This window comes from Wasmannia auropunctata, unplaced genomic scaffold (genome assembly GCF_000956235.1).
Source record: "Wasmannia auropunctata unplaced genomic scaffold, wasmannia.A_1.0 LD336111.1, whole genome shotgun sequence".
In the NCBI taxonomy this organism is placed as follows: domain Eukaryota; kingdom Metazoa; phylum Arthropoda; class Insecta; order Hymenoptera; family Formicidae; genus Wasmannia; species Wasmannia auropunctata.
In genome coordinates this window covers 2,922,956-2,940,238 of record NW_012026779.1, presented here as the reverse complement: position 1 = coordinate 2,940,238, position 17,283 = coordinate 2,922,956, and the positions used below count along the sequence as shown (strand labels likewise).

The 17,283-nt window shown below is 45.5% G+C and overlaps 1 protein-coding gene across 1 annotated transcript in view; it reads right to left on the bottom strand.

The window, feature by feature from the left end:
* Window positions 1–17,283, bottom strand: part of LOC105449768 — a 90,387-nt gene that overhangs the window by 25,382 nt on the left and 47,722 nt on the right. The window contains exon 3 of the mRNA XM_011689154.1: window positions 1,375–1,540. Within this exon, the coding sequence (XP_011687456.1) occupies window positions 1,375–1,540 (166 nt within the window). The remainder of the gene's footprint in view (window positions 1–1,374; window positions 1,541–17,283) is intronic.

Genomic DNA, 17,283 nt, shown 5'->3' with positions numbered 1-17,283 from the left:
GGCATCGAACTTTTCAACGCCGCGTCGGCATCGTCAACGATTTTACGAACCCTTCGTCTAAAGTCGAAAAAATCCCAGTATCCGGTTTTGCTTACATTAGATTCGGCGAACGGAGTATTGCGACGCGCGACGTTCTCGTTCTATCAGCGACGCGTGACTGCGTAAACCGTGTGTCGGTGTTAACGATGCCGCTTCGGTGTCGTCGACAGGCCCTACGTTTTCACTGTACTTTCGGGCCATAAAGTCACATCCGCACACACCACGCGGAAGAACTATGTATTTAGATGACACGAGTACTAAGTCGTCCACAGTCCACGTTTAAATTTAGCGGCGCACGGGAACCCGAAGACCATAGCGGTTGTATCAGGCTATTAATAAGAATTGCGTTATTATCCGTCGGTGCTCGCGACATAACTTCCGGATTCTTTGTTGCTGAGATCCAAGATTTAAATTGTTGAAACATGATCTTTCATATTTTGACGCGCAAGTGATACTCGACCGACGGATCGTGCGCAACGTTCACATTGTTAATGACGAAATCTCGTTTCTCTGACTCGATCCTCGCTCAAAAAAAGGGGTCCGCGCCGAAGAAAGGAAGAGGAAATGGTAACTTTAGTCGTGGCAGTAAATAATCCAGTCAGCCTTTATTATGCGGGATTCATGAAAGAGCGCGTATATGACAATGATATTCGGCCGGGGGACGCGAATGACGTTCGGACCATCAAAGCGGCACGAGGCCACCCGTTATAGAGCGAAGCGGGGGTCTGAAGGGTGGAAAAAACATGGAAACCGCATATCGTCGAGCACCCCCGCGTCGCAAGGGTATGAGGACTGGTTCCTTCCTTCCGGCCTCGTCTCTCCGTTCATCCCTCGGATTCGTTCGTTTCGCAATTCTAACAACGTCTTTAATTAAATTGCTTCGGGAAGAGCGATCTCTCTTTCTCCTGTTTTTTGTCTTCTCATCTTTTCTCTTTCTATTCGCGATTCGAACGACCTTGGCCACTTCGCACCGCGGAAATTGCGGCGTGGAATTTGGCAAGACGAACTTGATTCTCTCATAAATCACTTGCCCTTCGGCGACGTTGTTTGCCTCGTTATCCGCTCTCCGAACTTGGCAAATACGATTTTCAGAGACAATTATACATTTCTGATACGTTTCAGTTAATTACGCGCAGAATACTTACACCGTTTAAATAAATAAATTACGTTTTAAGATAAGATATTAATCTCTACGTGAAATTTGTTTCTCTTTTTTAAAGATTTGTGCATTTAGATCAACGATTTTGCCCATCTTGTCATGCGCGCCGCTATCGACATGAGAAATTCGGCGGGAGGCTACGGTTGTAACGGATACGGAAAGAGTACGGTACTCACCTCGACAGTATCTTGGATACACAGCCATGAGATACCCTGAGTTGTCTCGAAATGTCGCACGGTCGGACGCCGCTGTGCGCGAGCTCGACGATCCTCTGCCTGACTACATCCGGTAGGGGCCTTCCGTTCACAAAGACGCCACCGAGTTGGTTGACTCCGCCATGACCTGGAAAAATGAGGATCGATAATGCATTAGTCGACTAAGTCTTAACTCTTTGAATTCGGTAATAAATCCCAACGTTATAAAATTAGAAAAAAAGTACCGTATTGATAGTCTGTGTAACAAAAACGCGCATCGGAATCATCTACACCATCTCGATTTTAATAGCCGTGTTAGTGCCGAGTATACAGAAAAGGTTAATGCATCATGAACGATCCGCCGTGAAATCGCAGTGTTAAACGCGATTTACGTGTGAATCAGGCTTCACGCGCGTGCTAGATCCACAATCGTTAAGGGAAGCTGGTAGAACGGATCGCGAATGCCAATGTAAATCTTCTCTCGAGCGGTCTATCGCCACGGAATTATTCCACTTGACAGATTTCGTGAAAGAATGTCGTACCGTTCGCCGACGAGACTATCTGTTGAGAGAGCGACTTGTCTCTCACGCTTTAATAGTCTTAAAAGTAATGATTTATTGCATTACATTTACCCATATAATTAACATACCTTTATATTTGACATATATGTATACATCTATCATATCTGAGAGTCGTAGTGACATAGTATATAAAGCGCGCGACGGTATACAAGCGGAGATAGAACACGTCGGAAACAGAACGCAAATACACTTTAATATTTCTGCCGGTTAATCATTTTCGTAGCATCGAGAAATATTCCAGGGTCAAAAGTGTTGCGAGAGCACTCATTATTATTAGTTTACACCCCGCTGCCACTTGTGCCTGTTCTATGGCGTTGCGTTCGCAGGCTTCATTTTCGCGCGTTAAAGCTGCCTAATGCGATAAGTTGGAGCCAATATCGTAATGGAGGGTTCTGCGTCGCGACATATGTCTCTCTATTCGTGCCAGTGCACCGATGATTCGATGATCATCGTTGTTTTCGACGAACCTTCTGCGACAATGAGTTAAGTTAGCCGCTATCGCTTTTATGGCAGCCTGATCGAATATTCTCCCGACTTGACGCTTGTTCCGACAACAAATACATTCCTATCGAGATAAGCAAGTAATAAATTTATATATAGAAATTATTATTTATATTTTTTCAACTCCTGCGACTACAATTATGATCTAGCTACAATTTTAACATTTCCTCTGTTTGTTACAAAGCTAATTCGAAGGAATGAACTAAACGCGCGCGCGACAACGAGTCATCGCCATCGACATCGCGCGTGCATTCGCATTTCCATCCGAGGGGTTTCGTAATTACGGTAACACCGCGATCTATGAGGCGTGAACCACGACGTTTTTTTGCCATTTGACCGTATATCGTATCGCTCACTCGATGATCTCGCCGTCGCACGAAGACAATGAGGTCTCCGCGATCATTACTGGAAACGATACGCGCTTTCCGGTCGCAAATCAATTCGCTCTCGCGTTTATGGTCGCATCCCCGCGGCGCGGCCGGTAGTCAGGGGGATAGTCGTTGGGATCATGGTGGCATTGCCAGAGCGAAAGCACCATGACTACCCTACACGCACACACGCCGTCACGCCTGCTGACCACAGCTATACGAGGGCTCTGAGTCCGGCCTGGACCACCCCCGAATCGACTAGCTACTGCTATTGCTACTGCTACGGGTTTTGCTGCCGTCGCTGGAACTGGCCACCGTATTACTGGAGCTTATTGCCACCGCTCCGTGCAATGCCGTTCCGCGCTTCTGGGATACGTCGAATCGAGAAATGCAGTGTCTCGTCCTATGTAATTGCGTTTCTCTATATTGTCTATGTACCCGGCAACTTTTCCTTTATATCCCCCGGTACAGTATTACACAAAAAATTGTCAGATTTGCTAGAAACTATCGTAATATCGTACAAAAAAACCAAAACATGCTTTCAATTTTAATTGTCGTGAAAAAGATCGACGATGTTTGTTATTTTTGGTTTTATCTGCTTCAAAGTTTCAATAGAAATCTCTTACTCGATGAAGCGTTACTTGATAGGATGCGTTCACGATCGTCAATCAACGATTCGCACGCAATTTCGTCGAGCTACTGTATACTCAAGTGATTCCATAAAATCGAGTTTATGATTTTATTATCATTTTGATTGACAATCGGAAGGAGAAAGCCAATAGTGTTTCCTAATCATTCCTAAACAATTCAAGCCGCCGATATAAAAACGTCGATGCAAAATAAGATGACCTGGCTGTGCGCCGAGCTGCTGCGGACTACTTCCGGACAAATGCGATCCCCATCGGTCGCCATTACATTCTCATTATGGACGTGCCCATGTCTCAATGGCTACTACCGCGCTAACGATATCCTTGAAATCTCGTCGCGGTCTGAATTGAGATGGCCCAATCCGCGGTTTCTGTTATTTCTCAGATCTGATAAAAAAAAGGCCTTCTTTAGAGAAATGACATTCATAACGATGAGAAAAAATGTTTATGCGAATGTTTTTATACATATTTCTTAAACAAATGAAATTATGCATTGATGATAAATTATCATTTTATCAATTTTACAAAATATATGTAGATTAACTCCTTCGGATTTAGATATGTTTATTAAGATAATCTAAACTTTGTACACGATGGAAAATTTTAATTGCACATATGCGAACTAACTTATACAATTTCCGTTCCACTTTTATGTGCTAGAGGAATAGAGGACCGATCGCGAGGAGAGTTCCAGCGCCAATAAAATGAGTCCTAGTGATACACGATCGGCGGCTCGGTACGTGTGTATATTGGAAGCCAAGAACTTTGATATAGATTCCCGTATAGTCACTCGATATTTCTCCAGCATCGCGCTGCTTTGTTCCCGTATTACATTACGTCTCGACGTTATGTATTGCCGGCACGCCTGAATACGACGGACTTTATTACCTGTTGGCTAGAAAAATACGCGCAGAAATGTAATTCATCGGTACAGCGTGCGCTGCGTTGGAATTTCGCTATTGTAATCAGAACGGTTCTGTCGTAATTGAAAAGCATATTAAAATTTGATGTCAATTGATAATAAAGATTCGATTACATTTTTTTATTGGCAGACTATGTAGCAAATAATGATACAACGTAAAATATATCATATAAAATAATATATTATGATGAAACTTTTAAATTTCTAGAGCTGTGAAAAAGTACACGCTTCGTTACGGATGATTTTACAACACGTGGCCAATCAGCGATTGCCGTCGTTCCTGTTAATGTTGCATAGATATTAGCATTCCATTAGATTTAACGGACCAGCTGCGCGCTCATAAACGGAACGTACGGTGATTTTGATTGCTGCAACTTTAAAGTGACGCTCAAACTCGTCTAATTAATACGGCCCGACTGCTGATTGGATGGAAACGCTTGCGAATCGGAACTCGTTATTTCGACGTAATATTCTAGACAAAATTATGCGAGAAATCATTTCTTTATAGACAAATTATAACTATTTGGTTAATAATTTTTTACAAAGAAGGATCAGGCAAATTATTATAGAAATTGTCGGATGCGCGCAACATTTTTTTACAAATTTTTTTACAAGGGAAGAGAGAGTTTCGAGGTCTTTGCGAGTATCTCCTACGCAGATTGTCGGCTGCAATGATTGCGGTTTAGTTTTTCGTCGGTACCGGTACCGCTACGGCTCAGTTAGCGATCGAAGGCCATTGAATTTCTTGTTTTCGCACTCTCGTTTACCCACCGATACCGGATTCGCGTCTCTTTTCTAATTCTCTCATCTTGTTTGCTCTATTTAATCGATGCTCCGTCGGCGAACTCCAAGAGAAATCGTATGATCCCGAGAGAATCGTTTTGCACGCGAGAACATCGTATTTCGCGGTATTTCTTGCATTAGTTATCGACATCCGCTGACGAGATCGCATCTATATCGAACTTGTGCGCAGCTTCGAATCACGTCAGAAGAAATATAAAATGTAAAGAATAGACGGTAAACTGAAAGCAATGGAAAAACTCGACTCGTATGAAGAAACAGTCTCCGTGCGATCGCAAGGTTAGATCCATTTATATCTAGACACCTATTAAAATCGTGCCGTCATGGTTGTCGCTTGCCGCAAATACTTGTTAAAGTGAGCTGAGAATTGATGAACAAAATAGAATCGTGAGGCTATGCAATATATATTCAATGTTATCGAATATACCTATGTTGCAATACTATCAATAGTCTAGCAAGATAACGACTAAAAGGAAAATTGAGTGAGGTAATAACATTGTAGCGCAACGAATTTTGATATTATAATGCAATTTGAAATATATCTAATATTAATAGACTCGGATGATTATTCAATCTCGCGTGCTATTGGCAGAAGTAAAGAAGAAAATAAAAGAAGCCCCGTCGAAGCGATATACGTTGTATGTTTAAAAAATACGTGTGGGATTGAATATCTTACAAGTGTAATATTCCATCATGTTCTGATTATATCGATAGGCACTACTCAGAGTAGTGCTGAGGTCCATTGCGGCACTTCCGGGCCCGACGGCCATCGGGAATCCAGCTGCCTGCTTCTCCCGGAGCGGAGCAGATTTTATATGTAATGTATAAAACGCATTCGAAGGACCAGCGGTCCTATTGACCGCCGATAAAGACCTCTCACAGATTTTCAGAAGTGGCTTTCGTCTCTTTTTTTACGAGAACAAGATGGGCCGGTCTATGGCGACGCGACAATGACTGTCATCAGGAGCGTCTTTGTGCCGGACGACGGGTGGTTGCGGATACCCGGTCGGTCGTCGCTTCATCTTCGTGAATCAAGCGCCAAGTCTCTCGTCGCACCGTGGAAAAATCAAATTTGATCCACAACTCGCACACGTTCACAAATATCGCAGAGTGTCATTCACAACATCGTCCACGTGAGCGAACTCAAAGAATCAGTGTTCGTTCAGATTTCACGTGCCAGAGTTTTCACGGGCGGTTTATATAATATTTTTGATTCTTCCTATTAGTATTGCACGTAGTTCTGTATTGGCAATTTCGCGTTCTCATGTCGTAGTGAAAAGTATAAAATATCAAGAACAAACTTGCATAATATACACTCGAGATATGATATACACATACGACATGCACTATTCTTATCGTTCGTCACAATCACCAATCCAGCTCACTGCATCCAAGTGATCCAAGTTAACGTTCGAACGTGTCGCACGACATAGAGGTAAGAATTTGACATGTCCAACGTCTCGGTAGATAGTCGACGTTTATCACTGTATTCGATCCGTTGAACACGCTGAGATGTGGATTTTCTCAGGACGACGTTACAGAATGTGTCGAGTCATCCGATACAACATTCATCCCGCGGCGTGCATCATTGACAGGTGATAGACGGGCGCGAATGGTGAATCGGTTGGCCGAATCCAGTATACGCGCGGGACGTCGAGCTTGGCGACGTGCAAAGCGCCAAATGCTCTCCGTCCAAGCGCGAAATCCTTGGTGGCTTCGCGGTCTCCGGAACGAAGGGTAAAAAGTCTCGGTCACGTCTGTTGCTCGTTATCGTTATCAGCCGCCGCGGTTGTTTTCGTGCCCCCGAGGAAACGGCGTGAGCCGTGCCGCCGCGGCAAAACCGGGCCGACGACGTCGAGGAGCACGAAGGTGGCTTCTGCCGACGGACACACGTGACTTCGGACAGCTTTTCGACCCCCGCCTCGCGGCGGCGAGCTTTCATCCCCACGCCGCGCTCGACTCCGCCTTTTGCATCCCTCGATCAGCATCCAGCCGAGCCCGATTGGTCGGCGCCGCGTAACTGCCGGGTGGGAGAGCACCCTGCAACAAGGGGTTTCTACGGAAACGGCGGCAGCGTCGCGCGGGATAACCTCGTTATTGGCATCGCGGCGACGGCGGCGGGAACGAGTATGGGACTCTCGGATGCTGGGTGCGGGGTGGCAGGCAGGAGGGCAGGCAGGAGGGCAGGCGGTGGAGGACGGTGGATCTCGGGATGGAAGAGAGACGAAGGCGAGCGCGAAATAAACGCTCGCCGGCTGGTCTACCGCCAACAGTCCCGCGCGAAATCACGCGGCGCACACCCCTGTGAGCACTGCTTATTCATGAGAGTGTCCCTCTTCTCCGGGAGAGAGGAGGTCGTACCTCTTGAGTTCCCTCGGATACGATGTCGCGCCCTATCGATTTTATTTATTTAAAAGTTACCCACCATCGCCCCGCGGTTTCTCTCTACCGTCTTGCCGCTACTGCGGCGTGTGGCATTTCATTCTGCGGAATGGATCATGCGTTTCGATAGCTGATCGATGAAAGAGAGAAAAGGAAAAGAGTAGGAGAACACGCGAAGCAAGGATGAATAAAACGCATTCGTCGATTTGTCGTTAACGATTTCGCGACAAATTTCATAGTAATCGGGGCCTTTGGATTTCGTACGACTTTTATGTATTCACAGTATTTTCAATGGAATCTTTCTTCTAATACAGTTTCCCTCTTCGATTATCTTTATTTAGTTCTTCTTCCACGTGATATTGTGTTGCTATAATTTATTCACTTTATCGATCCTCCTATACGCAAAGAGCAATTTAAGGATATCGAATGGCTATAAACTTGTTTATCGTCGCAGTTTGGAGATGGAGGGTCAGAAAAGAACAATGGCGGCCAGACGAAGCCATGCAGCCAAATATTTAAAAATTAATGCTGATCGGCTGGTATACTGCCAATATTATGTGAAATTATTTGATTGTCTCTCTTTCAGCAGAAATCTATTTCTTGAAATTTCCCACTTCACATCGAACAGTTTTTCGTTTATCAATTATTATTTCTTCTATTATTTATACACGCAATTCTTCTTCCACGTCTTTCACATGAATTTCTTCGTTATCGCTTTGTCATCACCAATGATTCACTAAAATATAAAGGTAGTGCAAACTATTTAGAGGCTTAATTTGTAAAGATTGCTTGGGCACGACGTTTTGTATACAACTGTACGATCCTATTTATATTATGGCGTTACAATAACTTAGCACTGAAAGGGTTAACGTTCTCGGAGCGTATCGCGCGACGTCCCACGGCATGCATCGCCGCGATTAATTACGAGACTGATTACGTGGAGACAAATATCGTGGATACCGCTCACGGACTCTGGAGGGATGGCAAAGGTGGCCGAGGGAGAAAAGGGCTTTGCAATCTACCCGTTCCGTACGATAGGTGGGGAAGTCGAAGCGCGGAAGGTGGGGCGCGATGTGTACTACTGGTTTATGAACTGCGGCGTACTCGCTCTCCTGTGCAACGCGTTCCTTGGGAACTTATTCTCGGACATGATACACGTATCGTGAAATATAGATACTTATTCGCCGGAAGTGAGTTACAGTTTATGACGCTTAAAGGTTCGAATGGTACAAACCATTCGACATTTATCGCTCGTAAATAGAGCCGCTCTCTCTCATCTTTGTATTATTTATATTTATCAATTCGCTTATATAATTCATTCATGTATAACACATATCTGAATATGTTAAATGTAATCAAATTACGAATAGCAATGTTTATATAATGCACAAAGCCTGAAACTAAAAGAGAAAGAGATAAAGAATTTAGAAAAAAATTTATTTCAAAACAGTAAACAAAATCAGATCATAGTAGCATCATCCTTTTTAAATATTACGCTGAGAAGGGAGAAACTGGGCCCCGTTCCAAGCCGCATGGATCGGGCCAGATCGCCCGGAAGGTGCGGTCAGACATCGTCGTCGGTGGGACCGTCGCTGGGTCGCGAATCTCACAAGGGTCCGGTTTACATTTGAGTGCGTTCTTTCGCGAGTTCTTTCTCTCTTTCTTCCTTTCCACCCCCCCCCCGCGTCGTCTCCCTCGCCTCCACCCCCCTCCCTCCTCTCTCTTTTTCTCTTTCTGCGCGCGCTGACACTAGATACCCGACATCGCGAAACTTTACGTGTGTGTCTTGTCAAACGGTGTCGTTGCGCAACCGGTGTACGCGACACCGACACTCGCACTCGGGCGAAACGAAACTTCCTAGCAGCAACACGGTCGATTCGGTCGTCGATTCGTGAGAATATTGACGAACTAGCGCGGGAAGCTGGGAGCGTACAAAGTTACTTGGCTTTCGAGACATACGTGTGAGAAAGCTTTTTATTTTTCCCTCTCAGTTGTATCCTTACTTCAGCAACTTTTTAATTTCCAAACAGGAATTCACTTATTCGAATTTGTATAATTCTCTTATTCCCATTGCCGTGCGCGTTTTCTCATAGAGACGACACGATGATAAACTATAGTTTCTCGCTCATCGGCGCGCGAATTCTTCGAGAGTTCCTGATGCTTATTTTCACCCCTCGGAAAAATTCTTGCTTCACCTGACGCGTGATCCTCACGAGTACGGACCCTCCATTCGTCATTACTACGCCGGTGAACCTAATCTCTCGAGGATCTCGTGCGAGATTACGCTTTGGCATATCATTTGCCTGAACGAACGAGCGGCTCCGACCGCGTTGACGGGTAATATGTCCTCTACATGATTGCACCGGTGTTCGACGCTGAGACGACGCATTTGTAGGCGAATAGGGACGCACTGTGGACCCGGAGGCCCTGCGGTGTAGGCGGCGGAGGGTGGGAAGCATCGCTGCGGTGCACGCGGGGGCAGATGCAGATGAGGTCGCCGTACGGGGTGCATCGATCATTGGGGTAATGCGGCTGCATCGTGCTCTTGGCTTGGTCCCTAATCAGTGCCTAGACAAGCCACTATCCTTCCTAATCTATGCGGCCGACCGCCGCATTAATCTCCTTTATCATAGCGCAAGAACGAAAAGTTCGCGAAATTAACAGGGCATTTTTATTGTTACTGTATATGTCACGCATGATAATGTATGTATTCTTGTCGCTCATCACAATTAAGAAATTACGGTACAGAATCTGCGAACAAATTTGTTTTCAAAGAGAATTCTATCTCATCTTGATCGAAAATTAAAAGAGTAAGCTCGTGCTACTGAAGAGCAGCAGGAGAATTTAAAGTCAGTAACATCCAAAGGACATTTTGATTGTCACACGGAATCTTGTAACGGTTACACAAAGAATTTACCTCCGACAAAGTTCCTCCGATGGCGGTACTACCGGGAGGAAAGAAAGGTGGGCGGCGATAACTCACGAGATTTGATGTAAATAGCGCACTTACTTATTCGCCAGTGTCGCGCGGCAGAAGTTAAAAATACGGAGGGTAAGGTGAGGGGTTGCTCGTGCGGGCAGGGAAAGAGAAGGCGACTTTTTTGCGTAATGAAAGCAATCAATTCAAGTCCCTGCCGCCTCCGCCATCCTGCCGAGAGTGGTAGTCGCGCTCTCTCGATCCTTCCATCTCGCCCGTTCTCTCCCTTACGTCGCGTCGCTTGGTCCTGTTAAGGACGCAGGAAAGGAGGTAGCGGTGGGTAGGAATGGTGGTGGTAGTGGTGGCTCACCCTCGTTTCACCGCACCGTGCCCACCCTCTTTCTTGCCACCCCAACGGTGGCCGCGACCACTTTTGTAGTCATCATAAAATGCCCTGCTTTCAAGTTCCGACGATTGCTACTCTTTTTTTGGTCCTCCTATTCCGAGGGTAGTGCGGCGGTGGAGAATAACGAAGTGGGGATCACGCGAGGCGAAGGGAGAGCGGTGCGGAGAGAATGAGAGGGGGCGGCTGAGGTGGCGGTTAATCCTGAGCATTCCTGCAGCCGGGGGACGCGGGTATGGAAGGACGATCTCTTTAAAAGAGCACTAAAGTATCGTTAATCTTAAGAAGAGGAGCTCTTACTTTCGCCCGGACAGACCGGTTAGACGCGTCCGCTTGATACAGAAAGAAATTGCGACGCCCTGAAATAAATCCTCGTCGTTCTGCGGGACTTTGCCAGCGCGTAGGTAACAGCGCGATGCTATTACCTTTAAATCACAGATTTTTTGTTACTCTAGCAATATATTTACTTTAATTAACCATAATAGGAATCAATAATTGACTGTGCGTAACGTAACTGAATAATTAATATTATACGCGAGATTTTTTGTGAATGATTTTAACATAAATGTGTATTGCGTTTATCTTTTTGAAATACGTGATAATGTTACGAGAATGGGATTCCTCGACGATAGACAAAGAAGCAACTTTCCCGCGGGAAATGCTAAATGTCAAACACAACCCTCCGACACTCCCGCGGGAGCTAAAGGCCATAGCATCATAATATGATTACGTTCTGTTCGTTATCCCCTTGTTTAGAGACACACGATTATTACTGTACGTCGAACATCGTCGACAGATTTATGGCAATGTGTAATGTAATATCGAATGACTCGACTGCGAAAATGATTGATCATCATTCGTTCATACACTATTTTCACCGCCTCTTTTTTCTTGATATTTGTGAATTATTACACTGAATACTTTATCAAATTTCTATAACATTTTTTTTCTAACATCTGTAACATATTTTACACTTATTCTTTAAAACTACTCGTATTATTGTACAATATAACTCGGATAGCTTTTCTACGTAAATGACAAAAATAATAAATACCATTTGCGTTTATGCCGAAGAATAATAGAGAGACAAATTGAGTCCTCGTGTTTCTCGCGAGTGTGCTACATTTCTAGAGAAGTTATCCGTATTAAGTACGAGTAACGTTGCAATGATGACTGGAAGAAGGGTTGCGTCGCGCGCATAAGGGGGACGCACTCGAATAGTTCATCGTCGTCTTGCGGTGGGTGGAAAACCTGAAGGATTCGCCCCCGTAGCGTAGCGAGGCGCGAGGGGTGACGGGCGAGCGTAGCGAGTATGGGGCACGTGCTGTCGCGTGCCGCGGTGGACGTCCGTGATCTATGCGCCGTCACTACGCCTCACATATATGGAAATTATTACCACGCAATCCGGATACGCTGCTTTTCGACGATGCGCTATATGCACATCGCGGACCCATCTCGATTTAGCGGAGTATTTTAAAAGCTATCGATCGGCGACGATGCGAGAGAAAGCCTCCGTACGTTTGGATTTCGATGCGCCGCGCGACAAAAATTCTTTTGCTCGTTAATCATCGCGGGGACATATTGCATCGCGTTGCATAGCGATATTTTATTTGTCGCAGGACGCTTTTATTAAAAAAAAAATTCCTAACGCTGAGTGATATATGATTTTATTTTTAAGTGTTCCAAGATACTCGGAATAAAACCAATTTCGAAAAATATACGTATTATTCTAGAAATAATGCCTCTAATTACACTCATTGAACATCTCAAGTCGTTATTAATCCTCGTGCAAATAGGATATTCGACGATTGAAAGGCAGCAGCAGCGTGCTTCGACCCTCCCTCGAAAAAGATGTGGCGATCTTCCTCGGCGTCTGGAGGTGGTGATGCGGTCGTGAATAAGGGCAGGCGGCGTGCCTCCAGGGGGTTTAACCCGGGGGTTGGTGCATATTTCACGGTCTGTGGTCCCATCTCGCGGAGACAATCTGAACCAGCGCGGATACATCATCGCGTGACGCCACGTAATAACTTTCTGCGCCACAACGAGCTCCTTTCAAAACCCTCTTATTTATTCATCTCACCTCGTCCGTTGCTTCTCTCGTTCTTTCGCCCTCTTTGTCTGACTATCCGATAACTTCACCCTCCGCGCACGAGTCGGGCCGACCCTCACCGTTACCCTTTGCAACTTGGCAGCGTTCGCTTTTCTAAACCGAAAAGATCTCTCTTTGTAGGAACACCGATATCCATTTTTCTTCTTACGAGAGAGTACTTTGAAAATAACGATAATATCGCGGAATAATGTTTAAATTATAGATGAAAAGTAGATCCCGCTTCAATTCTTCAAAGTGCAATTACGCGGTAAAAGATACCGGATAATTTTTGTAAGTCACTGCTTCGTTGTCGAAGAAAGTGAGTTATCGCGCTGCATGTGACATACCCCGGGCAAGCTGCTCCAGAAAGAAAGTATTAATCGAGCACGACATATTGCTCGTCGCCTCGCATTCCCCGAATAGCCTCTAATTTATATGCGAATTCTCGCAGCGCTCTTCTGTGCGGAATCCTCGCTCTGGTTTTAACGCCAGATGTTGCTCGCGACGTGTATAACTACATCGACGAAGGATCGGTGCCGAAAGCACATGGAGGAAGAGACTGACAGAATCTTTTTTTGAACACGACAAGAGTATAAATATTGCCACGTATAACGCGCACTTTGAATTGCCGATGCAAATGTAACATGAGTATATCCATAGTCACTTATACTATTCTTTTTATTCGCAATTTTCCATGAGTAAATATTGTATCGTTTTATTCTTGTTGTAATTATGACTTAGATAAATGATAACGGTCTCAAATATTTAGACAAAAATAAAGAACGAGGATGTCGAATCTCGCTCATCAGAGGCGGCGCGGCCCTGACCGTTAAGATGATAATAATAATCTTACGAGCGCACGCGAGAATTCGCGCGACGGCGACGGCGACGGCGACGGCGACGGCAACGCGGACGGCGCGAGATGAACGAGGCGCGCGCGAAAGCGTGTACACGCGTCGCACACGCACTTGGCTCCTCTCGCGCGCGGCAGAAAGGCTATTTGTCGGATGACAAACGAGCGGCGGGCTACGTGGGTGGCTTCGGCAGTCGCGGGAAATGGTGAGCAGCGCGCCGTGTCGCCGCGCGCGCTTTCGCACTCCTCGTGCTCGTGTGCCTCGAGCCCGAGAGCGAAACGAGTGAAACTGACGAACGACACGTGTACCGAGTACCGTCGATTTTCTCTTGATTTCGTATAGCGTGCGGAAAGAGGACCATCGTCGCGATTTCCTCTCCGATCGTGGGCCGAGCGTGAACCGCCGCAAATTCGGGTACGCTCCTACATCGGCGCGCGGCGTGGCGGCCAGCATAGTAGATCGGGACGAGTATCGTAACTCAGAGAGAACCCGATTACAGAGCGGATACATTTCGGTGGCCGGCACAGTAACGCTCGCACGCGCACACGCACGTCCCGTACATACACACGCGGAAAGTGATGCGTGCGTGTACGTGCGGCCGGGAGGCACATAATGTCTAATGGGGGTGATTGTGCTCGCGCTCCGTGACGGATCAATCTGCCACCCCCTTCAACCTCCTCCGCACCTTCTCCTGCTCCTCCTCTACTACCCTCGCTAAGCCGAAGAGTGAGAGAGCCGTCAGCTCTTGGTCCCACCAAGCCGAAACCCAAGCATGAACTCGCGTGGATAACGCAACTATTCGTCATACTATCGTGGAAGGGCTGAAATTAGAAGCGCTGGAAACATTATTAATCGGCGACCGGCCGCATTCGGTTTAAAGCGTCCTTCGTATTTGCATCTCGCCGATAATTAATTAGCAATATATTAAGATACTGTTGAATACTAAAGCACATGAATATTTACAATTCTATTGTAGAGAAAAAGGAAGAACACAGTTAATTTTTGCGAGAGCTAAAAATTTCAGTCGCGTCAGGGAAGTGTGAGATCTCTCGGTTCTGAACACCCTAGCTATCAGCCGCCCAAGGCAAAGGCGGCATTCTGTTACGCGTGCAGAGACATTTGCGGCCGTGTTCATGCGGCATAACCAGTTTCCGTGACTTCCAGCTCGCACTCTGAAAGCGAGTATATGCTGTGAGATAACGAGACGATCTCTCATATTGCGCCGCCCACGTATGCCGTTGACATAAACACGGCACTCACGTGTATTCCGATCGGTCTAAAAATCTGTGTGGTGCTCGGGTTTGCAAACGCAGAAAGGGAGGGAGGCGGGGGACAGAAGAGTGCGGTCATAAGGAGAGATTAATAATAACTCGCCTCCCTCCTCCCTCTCTCTCTCTCTCTCTCTTTCTTTCCCTCTTCTATGGCAGGTAACTTATCGCGCAATGGCGGTGTGGCCTGGAAGAGAACACCCCCGAGAACAATCTGTCAATGGGCACAGCTTGTTTTAATTGGCGTTATTAATGGCGCCGATATCCGGCGGGACCGCTCGATTCATCTATACTCCCGATCCATTTTGTCCCCTTTTTCCTCCCGCTGCATCACGAGACATCGGCCGTGGTGCATTATTACATCGGCATTATTTTGTTATTAATTATTGCATCGGATCACCCCGAAACCAGCGCGTCCGATGCTCTTAGGAATGGTATAGGCTTCGCAAATCGTTCTTACCCACCGAGCTCGACCAGGCTTCGACCAAAGGTATGAACGAGTTTCGCGTTTTAACCCGCGACAAGTCGCAGATGGCAGCAGGCGATTGTTGCTATCGTGTTTATAATTTTTGCGATTTAAATGGATTACATTCAAACAGGAAAGTCATAATTCTTCGAATAAGAAGTATTCAAAAATTGCAGTTTGTAAACTGCTGCTCTTGCAACGAGATATGAGTCTGTCTTTCTAGGTGAATTTTCTGCAGTCTTTTTGTAATCTTTTTTTTTTGTCTTTACTGGTATGACTTTCGGAAGAGATTTGCAAGATATCGTGTGTGAACACCAACAGACTCGATGATTATTAAATTACTAAATATGCCACATGCATATTTAATTTTGTTTCGTTTATTTGATTGTAAAAAAAATTTGTTTTAAAAAATCTTGCACAATAAGAGCGGTCGTTATTCTCTCGGGTCTCTCGGCACGTGCGAAAAGATTATCCCATACATTCAGATGTGTCGATTGTGATTTTATTAACGCGTTAACCGAATCGAAAGTTCATAGAATCTTTTTCTTTTATGCGCCGTTAAATATGTAGGTCCTACATCTCTTAGATAGGTCCTCTTTTATGGATAAGTAAATTATTGCTTCAGTAAACTTATTCCATTAAATCTTTAGATTATCATAACGGTACATTACGTATTGCCAGAAGTGTATCAAAAAGTAAAACGCGAAAATTCAGCGTGAACTTTCTTCCGGAATCGAAAAACCTCAGGGATTGACATTTAGACAGCATCGTTAGCAGGCGTGATCAAATAGGCATTAGAGTGGAAAGCAAAGTGATCTGATTGGGGTCTGTATTACGCGCCGAGACTGTAAAGCTTAATGCTTTTCTCATTTTAGCAAAAACCGGCTGCGGAAAGTCGGTTGATCGACACACGAAGGATCCATTATCGCTACTCGCGATCTTAATGGATGCCGTTATCTCGGTCGTATCGGTGGTGACCGGTGAAATTGGAGCGAAATCGCTACTTCACGATTTCCATATGAGTTATAATCACTCGTAACGAAGTAAAAACATTTCTAGCGGCGCGCGATAAAAACTGCACTTCTACGTGAATTTTATGCTTTAGCGAGTCGACACGCGCCGCAGCCGATTTCTTCGATTTTAATTACCGAAGGTCCTGCGTGAACTTAATGAACCGATAAAGCCGCTTTTGCAATCGATAGATGGAAATCGATACGACTCGGGGTATCGAACGCTAATGAGCACGAAATCCTTTTCGTTTTCTCCCAATCCACGTAAACGCCGCAAGGACGGACACTCGGGAACGCCACAGGAAAAACGCGAATCCGACATTCCCGGTCGTGATCGCAAGGACGTCGCTGGTGTAAAGCCGCAGAAAATTGAGCAATTGTTCTCTTTTTTTCCTTTTTTTGCTTTTCCGTAAATTACAATACCGTCCGTTTAACTACAATTTCCATGCGCGCAAGAAGGCTCTCGCATACAACTGTGATTATGTACGCATGTATATACTATAATCGTGCGGCTAAATTATTTCTCGTGACGCTCGCGAATTTTTTTCTGCCAAAACTTGCAATCGCAATATAGGGCCTATAAAATTTAAACAAGCAAACAGGACTTTGCGGTCGCGTTTATTTTACGTGCCGACACGCTGCGTTATAATAGGCACGTGACAGACCGACATAGTTTCTTTTT